Source organism: Suncus etruscus, chromosome 1, assembly GCF_024139225.1.
Source record: "Suncus etruscus isolate mSunEtr1 chromosome 1, mSunEtr1.pri.cur, whole genome shotgun sequence".
In the NCBI taxonomy this organism is placed as follows: Eukaryota; Metazoa; Chordata; class Mammalia; order Eulipotyphla; family Soricidae; genus Suncus; species Suncus etruscus.
This window is the reverse complement of record NC_064848.1, coordinates 72280507-72299073: the sequence shown is the minus strand read 5'-3', so window position 1 is coordinate 72299073 and position 18567 is coordinate 72280507. Positions and strand designations below refer to the sequence as shown.

Here is an 18567-nt window from a genome sequence, read left to right as displayed (position 1 = left end):
GCCTGAGTCTGGCCCAACTGAGTGTATGAGAGGTAAACAGCTTCCTGGGAAGCCAGAATGGCTGTGGAGGGACGAGGGCAAGCAAACCCATGGAGAAGATGTGCGAACACACTGAGGTAGAAAACTGCTATTTCGCTCCCAAAGACTCGAGTGTCAGAGGTTTCCCATTGGCAGATATATCAGCCCCAGAAACTGGAAAATGCCCCCAAGAAATGACTTTTCAATTGCTCTCCTGCTTTTAAAAATATAAAATAAAGTTCAAACTAACAATGTTGGAAATACTTGGAGATTCTTCTCCACCTCTCTCTCCCTTCTCTACTTTGAGGGTTACAAGGAAGGTTGAACGCATATAAGAACAAGAGCAGAAAGATGATGAGTCTTCATTTCACATAGCTCAGACCTTACTCTTGTACCCCAAACCAAAGGCCTTTTCCAAAGCAGAAGGAAGGGAAGGCAAAAATGGGCCCTGGATCTGGATCATGAAGGCGATTTAGAAGACCTGTTGGAAAACCAGCAAGTTTTAGCAGCTGGCTTGAGAGGTATCCTAGTACATGAGATTCTGTTTGGTTCAGTTTTTTATTTCAAAACAGGCTGAAGGAAAAGTTCAGAGAAGCAGCTGGTGCCACGAGTGAAAGTATTTGAAGGGGAAGCTGAGCTGTGTGCTCCCTTGCCTTACACTATGTGCTTCCTTTGCAGAAAAAGATAGTTGGACAAAAACACTGTAACAGGGACTCCACTCTAGGCTCCGTGGTGCCCCTCGTGTGTTCTGGACTCATTCTCAGATGAGAGAAGCTTGGCTGCCTCCTTCTCTTGTTAAGCCTAAACAATCTCTTTTGACACCTCTCCTTAGGGTCTCCAGGTCAAAATATCTACATCCCAAGCCCATGGCAATATTCCGGGTTCCAGGTTCACACTTCCAGTAGAAAGTCTGCTTGCTGCCTGGCAGTCTTGGAACTTGCTTTATCTGGTGCAGGCTGCCCTCCCGCCATTCAGCCCTGGCTTTTCTGTCTTCGGTATTTCTTAACCACAGCCCAGCAAGCCACCAACCACCTCCTCATGCCACAGCCCAATAGCACTTGAACACTCCCTCCATAGATGCCAAGTCCAGAGGCTGATGAGTTTCCAGTAGCAGCAGCAGCAGCAGCAGCAACCAACCTCATTCTGGGAGACATGTTGGTGCCAAGAAGACAAAGTTTGGTTCCTAAATGCACTTCTTGTCAGTTTGGCTGGGGAGATCTGGACAGCTGGAAGTGAGCTTCTCTATCATTTTCTGTTTCTTTCTTTGTATCAATTTTCCACCTGTGAAGCCCAACACCCCACCACCAACTACAGCTGCAATTCCTGCCAGTTTGAAGCCTGCGAGGAGGCCAATGGGACCCCCCACCACTCCGCCGATGAGTGCACCTGCCACAGGCAGAGCTGCCAGCTTGTATTTTGCAGCCTGTAAAAAAAAAAAAAATTCAATTTAGAAATTGAGTTGAGAATATCTGCCTGTGGTGATGTGCATTTTCCTCTCATTACTCCTGGCAATGCCTCTTTAACTCTTGGTACATAATTAACCTCAGGTTGTACCTGGGGGATTTGGGGAGGGTGGATGGGAGTGGAGAGGGAAGAAAAATATTCCACAGGTACTACAAATACTCCTTGCCTACAAACTTAAGAGAAAAGAGCTACAAAGGCTGGATTGTTACCAATTGATTTTGCTTGTAAAACAATCAATCCACTATCTAGCTGGCTGATTTCACCAGCCCCGGTTCCAGCCACCACAGAGAGCCTGAGCTTTTATGCAGCAGAGATTACTCTGGGCTATGGACCTGGGGTTAAAAGCAAGATGCTATGGAAAATAGATCATCTCACTCCAACCATGCTGTCTCATTCTTACACTTTTGCCCCCTCTGATTCTTTCTACTCTCTTCTAATCTCTGCAAACAGTCACTTTGCAACACACAAATGTCTTCTGGTAGAGGATAGGTTTGTAGTTTCTGAAAAAAAATAAAAAAAGTCCTTCTTGACAAAATGAATCTGAAGAGTAAAATGTATATATCACTCATTGATTTCTTACACTACCTATGTGTCATTTCTTCCTTAGTTCCTTAATTGCTGGTTCCCCCAACATTAAAGGGAGCAGATCAATTGGGTTAATACGAGAGATTCCCGGGAGCCAGAGAACTATTGATTTGTCAGCAGGAGCAGAATCTTACCTTCCCCAAGTTTTTGGTTCCCTCTTCAACATTCACAGCAGCACTGCTGACATGGTCTTCAATGCTGTCAATCTTCTCCTGCTGAGACTAGATGCAAAGGAATTATGAGTGAGCGGCCCTGCTGCGGAGCAGCAGTCGGCCAATACACACTATTTTAATTCCTGTAATCGGGGCCCTTGTACCTCAGCCTTGCAGCCCTAATAGTGGTTCATTAATAGCCTCTGATAAACCATATCCAAAGAACAAATTCACTTGTTTGAAAAAGAGAAGGCAACTAATGATTAGGTAATAAAAGGGTGGCAATTTTATTAAAGGAAAAAAAAAAAAACAAACCTCAGACCAAATTCATTCAAACATGCAAACATAGTATTCTCTAAATGAATACTTTCTAGGAAGGGGAAAAAATTCAAACAAGCTTTTTTTTTTTTAATATTAAGTTTGAGTTTGGTGGAAAAGAGAGTGAGAGACAGAAGTAAATATAAAACCACACATCTTTCCTAACTTCTCGCCCAAAATTCAAGTTTAAAACAGGAACTATGAGTCCAGGGGAATAGTTAATAGAAGAATATGCTTTGCATGACAGAGTCCCAGGTTTGAGCTCTGGACCTACATGATCCCTGAGCACTGCTGAGTGAGACCCCCAAGTTGTAACTCTCTTGATCATTGTTATAACCAATAACTCGCCTCCCCCCAAAAATACCAAGAAAGAAAAGAAAAGAAAATTGGAAAATTGCCTTTGGAGTAAAATGTCCTTGAACTAATAAATATAAATTACTATGCTTTAGGAATAAGAACACAATATGGTTTAATCAATCATGAAATATTTCCACTTGTGATATTAAAGTGTCCTATATTTTACACCTGCACATTTTAATATGCTTTAAATCATGACACATGGAAAACTTTCAGATCAAATATATTCATAAAACACTCACTATAAAACAGCAACACCTGCATGGACACAACAGAACTCATGACTAATGGGATCACCAGGTTTTGCCATTTAAATAAGTTTTCTTGAAAGACAGATGCTACATACAATGCTCAGCTACACCCACTGTAAAGAAATAGCATGATGAGTCCCATGGTAGAAGGCATGACCTCATGTAGCCATCATCACATAAATACACAAGTTATATTTATTTCCTTTAGTCACAAACAAAAAAAAAATAGTAGCCATCTTTGGATCCCAACTCAAAGACACTTCTGCAAAGACCGTGAATCTATTCAATTTTAATTCCAGCATATTTTATTGCGCTTACATATCTGACCCCTGCTACCAAATAGGATTCAAAGAAGTCTTCTCATCACAATAGTTGCTTCACTTAAGAGCATGAGGCTCCAGTTATACAACTGATTTCTCCCCAGACTCTGTCCACCCAATGCCAATGACTACTTTCCTTTAAGCCTATACCTGTGAATTATCAGACCTTCCAAACAACCCTTCATTCCTACATTCTTCATCACAACTTGGATTTGTCTAACACAATCCATAAAAAGATCTTCATTTTTCCTTAAAACATCACTGTCAGAAGCAAGCACAATTCTCTCATACTTCTGTGCCCTACTGAACCACCTGGATGTTTTAAAACATTTTTTAAATAAATATTAAATCACCATGAGATACAAGATACACAGTTACAAAGTTGTTTGTGACTGAGTTTCAATCATACAATGGACAACTGTACAACACCCTTCACTAGTGCACATTTCCCACCACCAATGTCCTTAGTTTCCTTCCTGCCCTGCACTTCTCCCAGCATGTCTCTATGGAAGACATTTTTCTTCTCTCTCTCTCTCTCTCTCTCTCTCTCTCTCTCTCTCTCTCTCTCTCTCTCTCTCTCTCTCTCTCTCTCATCCTTTTTTTCTTTTAGACACTGTGGTTTGCAATACTGTAAATGAATGGGTATCTCATCATATCACTTGATCTCCTTTCAGCACCCAGTTCTTGTCCAATATGATCATTCCCAACTGTAATTGTTATAGTGGTCCCTTCTCTGTTTTTGTTTTGTTGTTTTTGTTGTTTTGATTTGTTTTTTGGGCCACACCCAGCAGCGCTCAGGGTTTATTCCTGGATCTGTGCTCAGAAATCGCTCCTGGCAGGCTCAGGGGACTATATGGGATGCCAGGATTCAAACCAACGTTGGTCCTGGATCGGCTGCTTGCAAGGCAAATGCCCTACTGCTGTGCTATCTCTCCGACCCTGCCCTTCTCTGTCTTAACTGCACCCTCCAACTCTGTGACAAGCTTTCTACCATAGACTGTCCTGGACCTCATTTATATTGTTTTTGAATATTATTGCTATACTATGCTTTTAAAAAAAATATTCCACAGATGAATGTGAACATTATATATCTATCCCTCTCCCTTTGACTCATTTTGTTCAGCACTGCAAGATTTTTTAAAACACAGGCTGCTGGATCCACCCAAAGTTTCTGACTCAGTAAGCCTGGGGATACTTGTGCTGCCAATTCAAGATTCACAACTCTTTAAAATCCACTAGTGCAGTGCCAGGATGCAGTGAAGAAACTGCCTGCATGTATGAGACCCTGCATTTCACCCAGCATCATAATACAAACAAAGTCACAAATATCTACTGTATACATGATAGTATTAAAGAAGTCTTTGATCAGGTGCACCATGTTCATATTTCAGCAAGACCAATGAGTGCCCCCATGAGTCAAGCTCTGGGACTATCAGTATTCCATGTCAGAGGAGGACATGAAACTTTTACCTCACAGAGCTCAAGACAAACTGGGAGTGGGAAGGACACAAAGCAAGAGAAGAAACAAAACAAAAACCACAAAAAAGTCATCCTAATCTTCCCAAGAACGCATTATTCCTTTTCTGTTCAAAAATATATTAGGGAACTTCCCTGTGGCAGTGGCTGCAGTGCCTGGAAGCCACATCCCAGGTGAGTGGACCAACCCAAAGGACTGAGCCAGAAGGAGCGGAGCCAGAACTGCGGTCAAGCACTCCTCCTAGTCAATGAATCCTACCACATGGCAACTGTGACAATAGGTGTACTCGCCTCCGCTTCTGCCCTTTACTGGGAGAGATTTCCGGCCAGCAGCTTTCTCTCAACCAGGACAGAAGGCAGAAGGCAGATACAAATAATTCGCGAGTGTTAAGCTCTTTTGTGAACACCTAAAAAATTAAGCTGTAGAAATTAGTAGAATGGCTCCTGGTGACGTAAGCCAGTCAAGAGGTTTATTGAGGGAGAGAACAGGGCTTTTATGCCCTGCTTCAGTGGGAGGAGCAGCAACATAGGATTGAAACTTAAACCAATCAGATTTGTACAGGTACAACGATTTTAACCAATGGGAGCATAAACACATTTTGATGGCGGGAAGGATAAAGAGGAACCTGGCAGGATGGGGGGAGGGGAAGCAAATCCTTAAACAAATAGTTAATAGATCTTTCTTTTGTGCAAGCAATAAGGATTACAGTTTAAACCTTACAAAAACCTATCTATAATTATGTTTTTGAGAGCAGTTACAAAAACAGGTTCCATGGAAAGGTTAAGGAATCTGGTTTAAGCCAGATTCTGTGTGCCGGGCTAAATTTATTTGCAGAGTTTCTTTTTGGCTCGGGGCTAAGCAAACTTATGGCTTGAATCAGGCAGCGGTGAAAAATTCATTCAGAGTTCCATTGAAAATGTGGGTGTACGGTCGCCCACAAATAGGCTTCCACCATGTTTAGAGAATGAAGATGGTAGCTCTGATGACACAAAAAGTACCAATAACTTATTAGTTTCTTAGATAAGAACTTTAGAGAAAAAAATATGGAAGACATACATGGAACTCAATGAAAACATAAAAAGAACTAAATGAGCCACAGAAAAGAATCAAGACAATATGAAAGTAAAATGAGGAAACTTCAAACTGAAATAACAAGACTGAAAAACTTGGTAGGAGAACGAAAACCTCACTGGAAAACTTTTCCAACAGAATAACAGCCTCTGAAGACAGAATCATTTAGCTGGAAGATGAGATGCATACAACTCTGGACAACAGAAAATATTGAAAAAGAGCCTTAAAGCGAATGATCATGCAACAGGAAAAGTCCTCAAAGAATGTTAACAGATGAAAATAGAAGTCTTCAATAAACTCAACAGAAACAATATTAGAATCATTGGAGTCCCAAAGACACAAAAGAAAACCCTCATGAAATGAAGGACAAAACTCAAGGACATCATTGCAGAGAAACTCCCAGAGCTAAAGAGTGCATGCAACCAAATCCTACATACCCAAAGAGTACCACTCAAAAAGCACCCCAAGACACATCCTAGTCACAATGACAAATCCCACAGATAGGGATATAATATTAAAAACAGCAAGATCAAAAAGGGAAATTACATTCAAAGGAGCATTCTTAAGACTTACAGAAGATTTGTCACAAGAAACCCCCATGGCCTGAAGGCAATGATAAGATAAAGTGACAAAACTAAATGAAATAAATGCATCACCAAGAGTATTTCACTCAGCCAGACTTACATTCAGGTTTGAAGGAAAGAAACACAGCTTCACAGATACAATAACTCAGAAACTTTACAGACACAAAACAAGCCTTAAAAGACAAACTGAAAGGCTTATATCGAGACAAACCAACAGACACATCAAACTCTGTAAACAGATGACACTAAATAGTACCATGACAATTATCTTTCTCAATGTCAGTGAACTAAATGCAGCAGTTAAAAGACCTAGAGTAGCAAAATGGATAAAAAACAAAAGCTGAATCTAAAAATTTTCTGTCTACAAGAAACAGATCTGAATAATCAGAGCAAACATAGACTCAAAATCAAAGGTTAGAGGACAATCATTCAAACAAACAATTCCTTTAAAAAGGCTGGAATGGCTATACTAATTTAGACTTAAAAAAAAGTTAAAAGAAACAGATGAACATTTATTAATAATCAAGGGATATGTATAACAGGAAGAAATCACACTCCTAAATATATACACACTCAATCAGTGACTAGCAAAATATTTAAAACAACTGCTAAATTTGAAGAAAGACATCAATAGCAACACAATAGTGGAGACTTCAATACCACCCTGTCATCCCTTGATATGCCAAAAGACTAAAATCTAACAAGAATATACTAGCTTTGAAAGGAGAAATGGGGGCTGGAGAGATAGCATGGAGGTAGGGCATTTGCCTTGCATGCAGATGGAAGTGGTTCAAATCCTGGCATCCCGTATGGTCCCCCGAGCCTGCCAGGAGCTATTCCTAGGTGTAGAGGCAGGAGTAACCCCTGAGAGCTGCCAGGTGTGACCCAAAAACCAAAAAAAAAAAGGAGAAATGGAGGAGAGTGGCCTATTGATTGGATGTGTGTGTGTATACATATATGACTCTTCATCCGAGAAAACTGAATATACATTCTTCTCCAAAGCACATGGGTGATCATTATCCAAGACAGACCACATGCTGACCTATAAAACATAACTTCAGAAAAATCAAAAGGATAGAAATGATCTAAACTACCTTATAAGATCACAATGCATTGAAATTAGAAGTGAATGACAGGGGCCTGAGTGGTAGCACAGCAGCAGGGCATTTGCCTGGCATGCAGGTCCAGGATGGACCCAGGCTCAATCCTCAATATCCCATAGCATTCCCAATGCCAGGAGCAATTTCTTTTTGTTTGTTTGTTTTTGGTTTTGGTTTTGGTTTTTGGGTCACACCTGGCGATGCTCAGGGGTTACTCCTGGCTGTCTGCTCAGAAATAGCTCCTGGCAGGCATGGGGGACCACATGGGACACCGGGATTCGAACCAACCACCTTTGGTCCTGGATTGGCTGCTTGCAAGGCAAACGCCGCTGTGCTATCTCTCTGGGCCCACAGGAACAATTTCTGAGCACAGAGCCAGGAGTAACCCCTGAGTGCTGCCAGATGTGCACCCCCAAAAAAGAAATGAATTATAAACACAAGGAAAAACTTTAATGCTTGGAAATTAAACAGCTTACTAGTAAACAATCAATGGTTCAGAGACTAAATCAAACAGGAAATAAAAAGATTCCTGGAAATAAACAAGAATGAAGTCACAAATTATCAGAATTTGTGGGACAGAGCAACAGCAGTAATAAATGTAAAAAATGCTTTGCATGCATACATCAGGAAGGAAGAAGGGGCCTACATACATAACTTAATGGTACACTTTATAAAATTGGAAAGTGATCAATAAAATGAAAGGAAAAATAAAGTTTAGAACAGAAGTGAATTGGAAATCCAATAAACAGTCTGAAAGATCAATAAAAGCAAGAGTTGGTTCTTTGAGAAAACTCAAGAGAAAAACTTAATGAACTGAATTAGAAATGAAAAGGAGATTACTAGTGATACTATAGAAATTCAAAGGGTGGGGGCCGGGTGGTGGCGCTGGAGGTAAGGTGCCTGCCTTACCTGCGCTAGCCTAGGAGACGGACCGCGGTTCGATCCCCCGGCGTCCCATATGGTCCCCCAAGCCAGGAGCGACTTCTGAGCGCATAGCCAGGAGTAACCCCTGAGCGTTACCGGGCGTGGCCCAAAAACCAAAAAAAAAAAAAAAAAAAGAAATTCAAAGGGTAATAAGAGACTACTCTGAGAAACTCTATGCCACAAAACCAGAGAACCTGGAAGAAATACATAAATTCTTGGACTCTTTTTTGTTCTGTCCCCCAATTCACAGTACAGACCAGGCATAGAACTTGTGTTGAGGTGTATATGGGGTGCATTTACTGTACCTCCTCTTTTTATATAGTCAGTGTAAAGAACACTGTGGTAAGAATTGGGAGGCCAAATTCTTGGACTCTTATAACCTTCCAAAGTTGAGCCAAGATGATCTGACAATCTTAAAAGACCTGTTGCTATTGAGGAAATTTAAATGTTAACCAAAAGTCTAGCCAAATACAAAAGCCCAGGCCCAGATGGATTCACTAAAAAATTCTTTCAAACCTTCCAATAAGACCTACTGCCTATATTTTTCAGGCTCTTCCAGGAAATTAAAGAAACAGAAACATTCCAAATAATCTTTTATGAACCTAACATTACCTTGATACCAAAAGTAGACAGAAGCCACAAAGAGTACAGATGGCCAAAAGGCACATGAAAAAAATCATCCACATCACTAATCATTGGGGAGATGAAAATTAAAACAATGGGTATCATCTCATGCCACAGAAACTGGCACACATCCCAAAGAACAAGAACAATCAGTGCTGGTGGGGATGTGGAGAGAAAGAAATTCTCATTCACTGCTGGTGGGAATGCTATCTATATCTAGTACAGCCTTTTTGGGAATATTTTCTCAAAATACTGGAAATTGAGCTCCCAAATGATCAAACAAAACCACTCCTAGGAATATACCCTAGGAACACAAAAACACAATACAAAAATGCCCTCTGCATGCCTATGTTCTTTGCAGTGCTATTTACAATAGCCAGAATCTGGAAACAACCAAGGTACCCAACAACAGATAAGTGGCTAAAGAAACTGTGGTACATATACACAATGGAATATTATGCAGCCACCAGGAAAAATGAAGTCATGAAAATTTCCTATACATAAAAACTATTACACCAAGAGAAATGAGTCGGAAGGAGAGAGATAGACATGAATAGTCTCATTCACCTGTGGGATTTAAGAAAAATAAAACAGTATGATAATAATACCCAGAGACAATAGAGATGATGGCTGGAAGGACTGTCCCATGATATGAAGCTTACCACAAAAATAGGTGAGTGAAGTTAGAGAAATAACTACACCAAAAACTATCATGACAATGGTAGTGATAGATAGAAACAGAATGCCTGTCTTGAAAAGAAGCAGGGAATGGGAGAAGAGGGAGAAAATGGAATTGGTGGTGGGAAAGTTACATTGGTGAACTGTGCTATATATTCAAAACCCACATATGAATAGTTTTGTAATCACAGTGTTTAAATAAAAAATGATATATATAAAGAATATTCAAGTCGGGGCCGGAGAGGTGGCGCTAGAGGTAATGTGTCTGCCTTGCAAGCACTAGCGTAGGACGGACCGCAGTTCGATCCCCCAGCGTCCCATATGGTCCCACCAAGCCAGGAGCGATTTCTGAATCAACCTGGGTTTAATGTCCAGATTACAATAAAATAGAATAAATATATTAAATATTTCCCTATGATACTTGAAAAATTTAAGGCACTAAAACACTGGATTGTTCCAGGGGCCTGTTTCATTTTTATTATCATACTTTCAGATTAACTTTCTGTTAAAAGCCTGAGTGCCAGCACTAATAATATCTTGTCTGAATTTCTGACACCTGATCACCGTTTCTATTTGGGACATATCCAACAAGCTCCATTCTGGCTTGAAAGTCTATGCTAGTAGATAAATCACCATTGTAAAACTCTATCATCAACCTCTCTCACTTGATGAGTTGAAGAGTAGAAGGAAAATAGTCAATGAATCATCTTTCTTTCAGCTCCCAAATGATGACATCAAAATAATGGAATCTGTCAGGATTAGGGTCATTTTTAGATCTAGGATGTGAATTCAAGGCCCTAGGGAAGTAGTTTGTAATGTTCTTGGCTTTAAAAATTGCATATTTCAGTCCTCTATGTTGCTAATTTTGGGGGGTTGGGTGGGGACTGGGATTTGGAGTACACCCAGTTGTGCTCAGGAGTCATAGGTGCTTGGGGGACCATGAAGTATTGGGAATAGAATTGGGTTCAACCACATGCAAAGACAGCACCTTCACCTCTATAATATATCTCCAGTCCCTATTTTTCTCTCCAGTTCCATTCTATTTTTTTTTTTAAATAGAAGTAGAATTTGTTTGTGCTTTTGTTTCAGGGTCACAACTGGCAGTGCTCAAGACCACTCCTTGTATTGCTGAGAGGACCATATAATGTTCTGGGGTTGCCTACAAACAGGCACATTAATGCTTGTACTATCTCTTTAGCCCCTGATTTCCTAATTTTTTCCCTACAAAAGAACCCCTGAAATAATCAAAGAAAGGATCATGAAAGTGAAGACTTAGATTGTAAAGCCTTTCCCACTTACTCCCCATCCTCCAATCGCTGTAACCACTGTTAAGGCTTGTTGGACCCTGGGAAGTGGCCCACACCTGGAAATATTTGTTCACTGATATCAAGAGGTCAGCTAAATATAGGCTAGAGATAAGGCAGAAGGCAGGTGAGGTCCTATCCTGTGATCACCAAGTGTTCTAACTATGCAAACCGACCGCCTCTTTCCCTCATTTTGCCTGAATTAAGTGGACCCAATGCCATGACAGTGAACTGGGCATTAGCTGGTGTTGGAGGCATCATCTCTGCTGGGTGTACTGGACTAGATTCCATTCAGATCCGAATCTGGCCACCACTTCAGAGCCCTGTGCTTTTGGCTAAGTGACAACAGCTTGCAGGAGACCCCAAAATACCACCAACTTAAGTTCCCTGCTGGCTTCTGACTTGCTCAAGCTTGCTTTCATCTGCCTGGGTTTTCCACACCTAACAATCCTCAAAATCCATGATCTATTGTTCTTTGGCACCTCAAACATGATTTCATCACTTATTTAATAGAGTGGCACCCCAGTGTTTCTTAAGCTACTCAACCTAATGTTACATAATGTTACATATTAATGATACCTAATGTTACAGAAGAACTCTAAAAATGCCTCTGTGGGTATCATTTAAAGAGTCACTGCATTAGAGAGTACATCAGGGAGGACATATGTTTGCATGTGGCTGACCTGAGTTCAACCCCTAGCATACTGAGCCTGCAGGAATGACCCCTGAGCTCAGAGCCAGGTGTAAGCCTGAGTAGTCCTGGGTATAACCTCAAAATCAATAGATAAATAAACAAAAAGAATAAAAAAGATTAACTAGAGCTGGAGAAAGTACAAGGGTTGCATGCCTTGCATGTGGCTGACAACAGTTTAATTTCTATTACTGGATGAGGTCTGTCGGGGTCACTCCTGAGCTGTGTGCTCAGGAAGAGCCAAGAATAGCCACTGAACAGAATTAGTGTGGCCCAAATCCCTCCCTGCTAAATAAGCATTAGCCTCCCTTATATATGTCTGAGAACATAACTGAATCTTTTTTTTTTTTTTGATCATAGTGGCTTACATATCTTTCACATTAGTATTTTAGGTACATATTAACATTGAATCAGGGGAATACCCACCACCAAATTTGTCCTCCCCCCCCTCCTCGTTCCCATATCCCTCACCATCACCCCCGGGCTGCTAGAGTAGGTGGTCCCCTCTTTGTCTAGCTTACTATCAGTGATCATACATCTGTTTGGTCCTGGTGCCCTCCCTTGTTTCTCCCTCTATTTGAGAGGCTAAGCTAGATAAATCGAGTTATGTGGTTTTGTTTGAGGGAAAGAAAAGCAATAGAATGGGGTACAAATTAAGCAAAAATAAAAATAAAAATATGCTGAAAATGGGCGGAGTCCTAGTGGCTATCAGCCTCAGTTTGAGAGAGGACTTGAAAAAGGTAATTGAAACACCATAACAATACAAAAATAAATGTCAAATTAAATATCCAGTGAGCCCTACAGCTATAAAGACAAGCACCACACAATAGTCTCGGTTCTGAATTTAAATCATGCTGGAGTGCAAAAAGAAAGAGAAAGATAAGATAAAATAATATAAAATAAAAAGGGAGACATCAACTTAAATATCTACACCAAAATAAGGACGTCAAAAAAAGCAATCAATCAATATATATGTGAAAAAATGACTATGTTGTGCTTTTTTTTTTTCTCCCCTGCATAGGCACAGTAACTATTGGGGATATTATAGAGGGAATTCCCTTGACCTAGGAGATACAGGGTTTCTCCATACTGTCATGGGATTAACTATAGACTCCTTGCATGATCATTTACTCTCCCCTCAGTGCTTTTGTGGTGTATGGAAGACTTCTGCTTTGTCATGGATGGTAAAATCAGTCCTCTGGGGCCCGGAGAGATAGCACAGCGGTGTTTGCCTTGCAAGCAGCCAATCCAGGACCTAAGGTGGTTGGTTCGAATCCCGGTGTCCCATATGGTCCCCCGTGCCTGCCAGGAGCTATTTCTGAGCAGAGAGCCAGGAGTAACCCATGAGCACTGCCGGGTGTGGCCCCAAAAAAACAAAACAAAACAAAAAATCAGTCCTCTGTATCTAAAGATTTTGGTGACTGTGCAGCTCAAGGAATGGAGCTAATGATGAAGGCTTTCTTTGTGGTTCTAGCAGTTCTGCTTCTTCAGTGTCGTTTTAATTCATCTTCTGTAATTGGTGTTCTTGGTCATTATGTTGCTCCTAGGATGGAGCCTGGGACAAAGTCTTTTGCATAACTGAATCTTTTTAAAAAAAACTTTTTGACATGTATCTATTTTTTTATTTACTTTTTCATTTTGAGTCACATCTGGAAGTGCTCAGAATTTACTCAGGGATTACTACTCATGGTCCTTGGGGACCATATGTAGTGCCAGGATCAAACTTGGGTCAGCTGCATGTAAGGCACTTTTCTCACTATACTAACTCTATGCCCCCAAAGAACTATTATTAAAGCATTGATGATGCTGAAGATAATGTGATTTGTTTATCAAACAAAACTATATGAGCAACTGAAATAAAATTACCGAAGAATTGTTTTTCTCTCAAATGATTTTTATTTGGGGGGGGGGGGGCTTGGGGCTACCTCTGGTGCTCAGGGCTTACTTCTGGTTCTGCAATCAGGAATCACTGCTGGAGTACACAGGGGACCATCTAGGATGCTGGGAATGGAGCTTTTGGGGCAAATATCCTGCTGACTATAACTTATACCCTCTCAGATTCTTATGTGGACTCCAATAGGGCCATCATTCTCTGTATCAAGTAACAGTAATGTACTGAACAAATTCATCCCCAAGTCAATTTATATCAACAATAATGTTTTGACTTGGAGAAATATACTGGTAGAAAATATGCTATTTTATTCATATACGTGGAAAGCTGTAGGTTTCTTTAAAAGGAACAATACCTGGCCAGAGAGATAGCACAGTGGAAGGGCATTTGCTTTGCAGGCAGCTGATCCAGGACGAACAGTGGTTCAAATCCCAGCATACCTATGGTCTCCCATGTCTGTCAGGAGCGATTTTTGAGTGCAGAGCCAGGAGTAGCCCCTGAGCATTGCTGGCTGTGACCCAAAAACCAATAAATAAATGAATAAAAATAAAAAGAACAATGCCACCGGAGAGATAGCATGGAGGTAGGGCATTTGCCTTGCATGCAGAAGGTTAGTGGTTCGAATCCCGGCGTCCCATATGGTCCCCCGAGCCTGCCAGGAGCGATTTCTGAGCATAGAGCCAGGAGTAACCCCTGAGCACTGCCGGGTGTGACCCAAAAAAAAAAAAAAAAAAAAGAATAATGCCAAAATTAAAACTCCAGATCTTTCCCTTTTGTCTTGAATCTAAATTCTATTAGTTTTTAAGGTCTATCTTAGACCTTGGTTAACCCAAATAATATTGAGCTCTCCTGGTTCTATATTCCAAAAGTACATAATACATCCCCTTTAGCAAAAAATATATGCAGAAAACCCTAGACATTAAAGACACATTCTGACAGGCCCTAAGTACAAGATTCTGTTGTCCCTGGTGGCAACACAGAGAGTAAGCATGTAGAATACTCACAGCAACAGGAAATAGCTTTGTATGTAGGGTAACAATGTCTAAGAGCAAAGGTGGTAGCCAGAGTAGAAGGAAACACCAGGATGGTAGTGGAGGGGAAAAGTGCCCATATAGACTGGGGGGGAGGAGGGGGAGAAATTGGAAACACTGATGAAGAGACTTGGAATACAACTAAACTTTTAGGAGTAACTTTGAAACTCTATGATTCACTGTGATCCAGTAAAATAAAAAAATAAGAAAGAAAGAAAGAAAGAAAGAAAGAAAGAAAGAAAGAAAGAAAGAAAGAAAGAAAGAAAGAAAGAAAGAAAGAAAGAAAGAAAGAAAGAAAGAAAGAAAGAAAGAAAGAAAGAAAGAAAGAAAGAAAGAAAGAAAGAAAGAAAGAAAGAAAGAAAGAAAGAAAGAAAGAAAGAAAGAAAGGAAAGAAAGAAAGAAAGAAAGAAGGAAGGAAGGAAGGAAGGAAGGAAGGAAGGAAGGAAGGAAGGAAGGAAGGAAGGAAGGAAGAAAGAAAGAAAGAAAGAAAGAAAGAAAGAAAGAAAGAAAGAAAGAAAGAAAGAAAGAAAGAAAGAAAGAAAGGAAAGAAAGAAAGAAGGAAGGAAGGAAGGAAGGAAGGAAGGAAGGAAGGAAGGAAGGAAGGAAGGAAGGAAGGAAGGAAGGAAGGAAGGAAGGAAGGAAGGAAGGAAGGAAGGAAGGAAGGAAGGAAGGAAGGAAGAAAGAAAGAAAGAAAGAAAGAAAGAAAGAAAGAAAGAAAGAAAGAAAGAAAGAAAGAAAGAAAGAAAGAAAGAAAGAAAGAAAGAAAGAAAGAAAGAAAGAAAGAAAGAGAACCAAAAAGGGACAAAACAGGAATGCAGTTGGGACCAAAGGAAGGGAATAGGGTGGATATCCTAAGGCCATGATCTAGGCATTTAATCTGCATATCAGTCTGACAAAACTCCTTGTTGCCAAAGAACATGTAGAAGATTACATATTCAAAACTGAAGAAATCAGATCTAACCCTTTGCAACTCAGTTTTTATGCATCAAGTAAAATTCGTATAAAAGAAAAAGTAAGGGCCAGACAGAGAGTACAGGGGGTTAGGCACTTGCCTTGCATGCAGCCGATTGTGGGTCAACTTATGCATATATGCTCCTCCAAGCATCGCCAGGAGTAATCCCTGGGCACTGAACAAGAAATAAGACCTGACCATAGCTGCTAGGTGTGGCTCCCAAACAAAATTAAAACAAAATAAAACAAAAGGCATGAAGAGGTAAAAGGCAAAGATGAAACAGGACCAAGTACAAGGGTGGCTTGCCGCTGAGCGACTATCTCAAAGTTCCTGACTCATATCAGGTTGATTCTACAATTATGGGAAGAGAGGAGGGCATTGGAGCAGTCAGTGTTGAAGAAAAATGAAGCACAGGACTTGCCCTTTCCTGCTGCTGAATCCTAATGTTACTATTCTGCTTACTTAAGCTGTGTATCAGATATGAATTCATCATTATACACACTGGACCATGCCAACTTTCAATGGTTTTGTGGGTTCTTATTTTTATGGTGGTAAAAGTATGTACAACATAAAATTGATAATTTTCAACATTTCTGAGTATATCAGTTAATGACACTATACCTTTTCAAAATGTTGTGGAACTATCCTGAGTGGCCTATTGGTTTTCTCTTCTCCTATGGTCTATTCTGAGAAAGAGCATCAATACAAGGTGGACTGGCTAGCTAGACACTATCATGTCCATGTGATGGTAAGGAGAGGATGTGGTCACTCGGGTTATACTCCTAAATCAGTTGGTGCCTAAATGGAGCTTCTGTGTGTCCCTGGCCATGTGGTCATGAGAATTCAAGCCACCCTGGGAATAATAATCAGGGTTCTTCTTCGAGCTTTTGCCTAAAAGCATCCCGGTCTCATATCACTATAAAGAGGACATTTGTGTAAGAGCTATGGCTGCAACCAAAGTCTTCCTGCATGAATCTTTCTCAGATAAGGGGTTGGGCATGTCTTACGCAACCCAATCATCATGTTACTGCTAAATGACCACAAACCTTCACATCACTTTCATGTGCCTACATCACTGGGAGGAAAAACAAAACTGCACCAACTGAGGGAAAATTTGTCCATGTTAATGATTCCAAAATATATTTTACTGAAATATAATTTACACATAACATGACACATTTTAAAATGTGCATATGAAAGTCTTGACAAATCTATGTATGGAACCACACACATACAGATTTTACAAAATGCATTAGATCACAAATCGGGAGTTAGAATACTTGAATCAACTTCTAAATGCAGCAAATATTGTGGGTTTTTAGATGGTCCCCTTTTATATGCACTAAGAATAGGTCTACAGAGCTCTAAATGCAGCAATTCAGAAACATTTTGCTTCTTGTTAGAGGCATCAAAAATGAAGATGTTTTAACACAATTTAATGCATGCAACTTTGCAACTTTAGGCATTAGAGTTGTTTTCTTCTTCTAGCTCCTGGATCACAGCTAGGAGTGATTGGAGGCTACTAGATATGCGCAGGGATCGCTGCTGGTGATGTTGGGGGACTGTAAGATACTGAGGTTCAAGTGTAGGGCTCCTGCATGTAAACCATGCCCTCCACCCCTCTGAACTATCACCCCAACTCCTAGGCATTTCATGTTAAAAAAAATCCACAATTATAAAAACAAGCAAAGTATGGAGCTAGTACCCAAAAGCCTGTAAATTATATTCTAGATGGAATCAAGGATTCTTAACAGAAGAAATTAGTTGGGGTAAGATCAAAATAATTTATCAAATTAAAAAAAAATACACAAGACTCGTCTAGCAGATGGCAACAGATGACAAGTGCAAAGGAGAAGTTCTAACGGCCAGCAACATTCAGTTCCCATAAGGAAGAACTGATAGCGAGAGTGTTCCAGAGGCTGAAGTGATATATCCCTGCCCTACTTTCAAAAACAGGCAAAAGGCCTTCTCTGTGGAAAGTTGGAGCAAGTGCACAAAAATCTGATTACTTGTCCTAATGGTCTTTCCAACTCCAATGCTGGGGTTTTGTGATGAAGGGACTTCTTATTTAAAGCTAGATGTTAGAGAAAATATAACTCAAACACATACAACCCCTGAAGCATAGTTAATAAAAAACAAAAAACTTGGGCTGAAGAGCTAGGATTGGGGTTAAGGGACTTGCCTTTACATTTAGGTAGACCCCCAGTTGGATCCCTCGCACCATATGATATTCCAAGAACTCTGTGAACAACCCCAAAACATAGAGCTAAAGTGTAGTCTCTGAACACTGCCAGGTGTGCACCCCCCAAAACAAGCAAAGAAAAAAAGGAAAAAGAACAAGAATATTGCTCCAAATGAATTTTAAAAGTGCCTGATCCACTTCTTTGAAGAATGTCATGGGTATCTTTAGAGGGATCGCATTAAATCTGTACAATGCTTCGGGGAGTATTGCCATTTTAATGATGTTAATCCTGCCAATTCATGAGCAGGGTATGTGCTTCCATTTCCGCATGTCCTCTCTTATTTCTTTCAGCAGAGTTTTATAGTTTTCTTTGTATAGATCCTTCACATTTTTAGTCAAGTTGATTCCAAGATATTTGAGTTTGTGTGGCACTACTGTGAATGGGGTTGTTTTCTTAATGTACATTTCTTATTACTATTGGTGTATATTTGTAGCCTGCCACCTTGCTATATGAGTCTATTGTTTCTAGAAGCTTTTTGGTAGAGTCTTTAGGGTTTTCTTTTTCTTTTTTTTTTTGGTTTTTGGGTCACACC

The 18567-nt window shown here is 40.3% G+C and overlaps 1 protein-coding gene and 1 non-coding gene across 2 annotated transcripts in view; both read right to left on the bottom strand.

Moving 5' to 3' along the window:
• Window positions 1–557: 557 nt before the first annotated feature.
• Window positions 558–18567, bottom strand: part of STX17 (syntaxin 17) — a 44580-nt gene continuing 26570 nt past the window's right edge. Inside the window, exons 6-7 of the mRNA XM_049770189.1 lie at window positions 2202–2288; window positions 558–1441 (exon numbers count right to left, since the gene is read on the bottom strand). Coding sequence (XP_049626146.1) covers window positions 1202–1441; window positions 2202–2288 — 327 coding nt within the window. The 3' untranslated portion in view covers window positions 558–1201. The remainder of the gene's footprint in view (window positions 1442–2201; window positions 2289–18567) is intronic.
• Window positions 8852–8980, bottom strand: LOC126032456 (small nucleolar RNA SNORA51). The gene has a single exon (XR_007503871.1). It is a non-coding gene; the product is annotated as a small nucleolar RNA SNORA51 (small nucleolar RNA).